The sequence below is a fragment of the Hyla sarda genome, chromosome 4, assembly GCF_029499605.1.
Source record: "Hyla sarda isolate aHylSar1 chromosome 4, aHylSar1.hap1, whole genome shotgun sequence".
In the NCBI taxonomy this organism is placed as follows: domain Eukaryota; kingdom Metazoa; phylum Chordata; class Amphibia; order Anura; family Hylidae; genus Hyla; species Hyla sarda.
In genome coordinates this window covers 7,759,085-7,760,910 of record NC_079192.1, presented here as the reverse complement: position 1 = coordinate 7,760,910, position 1,826 = coordinate 7,759,085, and the positions used below count along the sequence as shown (strand labels likewise).

General features: G+C 38.7%; 1 protein-coding gene across 1 annotated transcript; it reads right to left on the bottom strand.

The window, feature by feature from the left end:
- Positions 1–288: 288 nt before the first annotated feature.
- On the bottom strand, positions 289–1,203 carry LOC130367198 (olfactory receptor 1002-like). The gene has a single exon (XM_056569602.1). The coding sequence runs from the start codon at positions 1,201–1,203 to the stop codon at positions 289–291; it is 915 nt and encodes a 304-aa protein (XP_056425577.1).
- Between the last annotated feature and the right edge of the window lie 623 nt (positions 1,204–1,826).

Genomic DNA, 1,826 nt, shown 5'->3' with positions numbered 1-1,826 from the left:
TGGAGAGCACTGCCCCTAAAAAGTACTGAAAGGATTAAGATTTTTTTAATAGAAGTAATTTACAAATCTGTTTAACTTTCTGGCACCAGTTGAGAACCCCTTTAAAGAGTTACACTGGAACAAAAATGCCTAAATACACACATACATTGAGTTTTATATTTACATTTTTAGGCTCCAATTTCATACATCTACAAAAGATTTCACTTCATATAATAAAAACATAAATAACTTTCACTCCATATAATAAAAATCATAAAGTTATTTGCATTTAGTCATTTTCTCCTTATATCATCTACACAAAGATTTCTGGATGGCCATTTTGATTTCTTGATTTCTTAAGCCATATATAATGGGGTTGAATAATGGAGTAATCACAGTGTACAAAAGAGACAGACATTTGTTGACAGTTGTTGAATACCCTCTGCGGGGTACCACATATATTACAAAGAGCGCTCCATAATAGGTTCCTACCACAGCCAGGTGAGAACTACAGGTAGAAAATGTCTTCTTCCTCCCGTTGACTGAGGTGATCTTAAGAATTGTTACAAAGATATAACCATAGGTGACAACAATAAACACAAAGGGGATAGTGGTAACAATACCGGAGAGTAACAACACTTCATATTTCACTATGGAAACATCTGAGCAGGACAACTCCAGAAGAGGTCCAAGATCACAGAAGAAGTGGTCAATGACGTTGGGACCACAGAACCACAACGTCTGTATTAAAAATATTGGAATAAGAGTCAGGACGCACCCAAAACCCCAGCAACCCACCACCAAATAAATACATAGTTTGTGGTCCATAATAGTGAAGTAGTGCAGTGGTCTACAAATAGCAAGATATCGGTCGTAGGACATTGCTGCCAGCAGAAGACACTCGGTAGTTGCTAAAGCCCCAAAAAGGAAAAACTGAGCTATACAACTTGTGAGGAACAGACTCCCGCCATCTGTCAAAGTAACACTCACCATGACTGGCACAACGTTGGAAGAAACCAAAATATCTGAGAAGGAGAGGTGACCGAGAAAGAAGAACATTGGGAATCGGAGACGATAACTGGTTGACACCAAGAAGATGATGATGAGGTTTCCCATGACTGTTACCACGTAGGTGAGTAAACACATACAGATGAAGACCAACTTAAAATCCTGTAGGTTTCCAAACCCTCGGAGGATTATTTCTGTTATGACTGTCTTATTCATTGTGCATCAGGGTAGATCCAAGTAAAATGGAATGATGGATCTTATGTTCACTGTTTATGCAAGATAATTCTTGTCACTTGCACGGTGTGTCGGTGAATGTAAAATGTCTGTCATACGAAAGAGGGAACTGTTCAGAAGAAGCACTTGCACATTCAAAGGGTCCTAAATAGAGTTGAGAGAATTTTTGATTCGGCAGGTACACCGAATGTTGCCAAAAAGTTTGGTTCTGAGCTCGAGGCAAAGTCGGAAATCAACAATAACTCTAAAACATGTGTATAACATTGCCTAAGACCTCTAAAGCCCTATATAACCATGTTATGTCACTGTGATGGAGGCCATTTTGTTATTTCCATGTTTTCTTACAGTCTCCATATAGTCCATTAGCTCCAGGGGGAACTTTTGCTGAGTTTGGAACATTTGAAACTGATCAGATGTCCTGTCGTCAAGGACAAGTTGTCTAACAGCGGAGAGAGGGTGCTCCATACTGCATTGGAAGAAGCTATGCTCCCAAAAAAAGTACCCCTTTTTGGGAGAAGCAAAAGGATTGGCATCCTAAAAAGTGAAGAAGAATTTACAATTGAAAAAAATCTATTTACAAATACAAAAATCATCCCTTTTGGGAT

Excerpts from the sequence above, each read along its gene's own strand:
- LOC130367198 (XM_056569602.1), bottom strand. The coding sequence starts at position 1,203 with ATGAATAAGACAGTCATAACAGAAATAATCCTCCGAGGGTTTGGAAAC.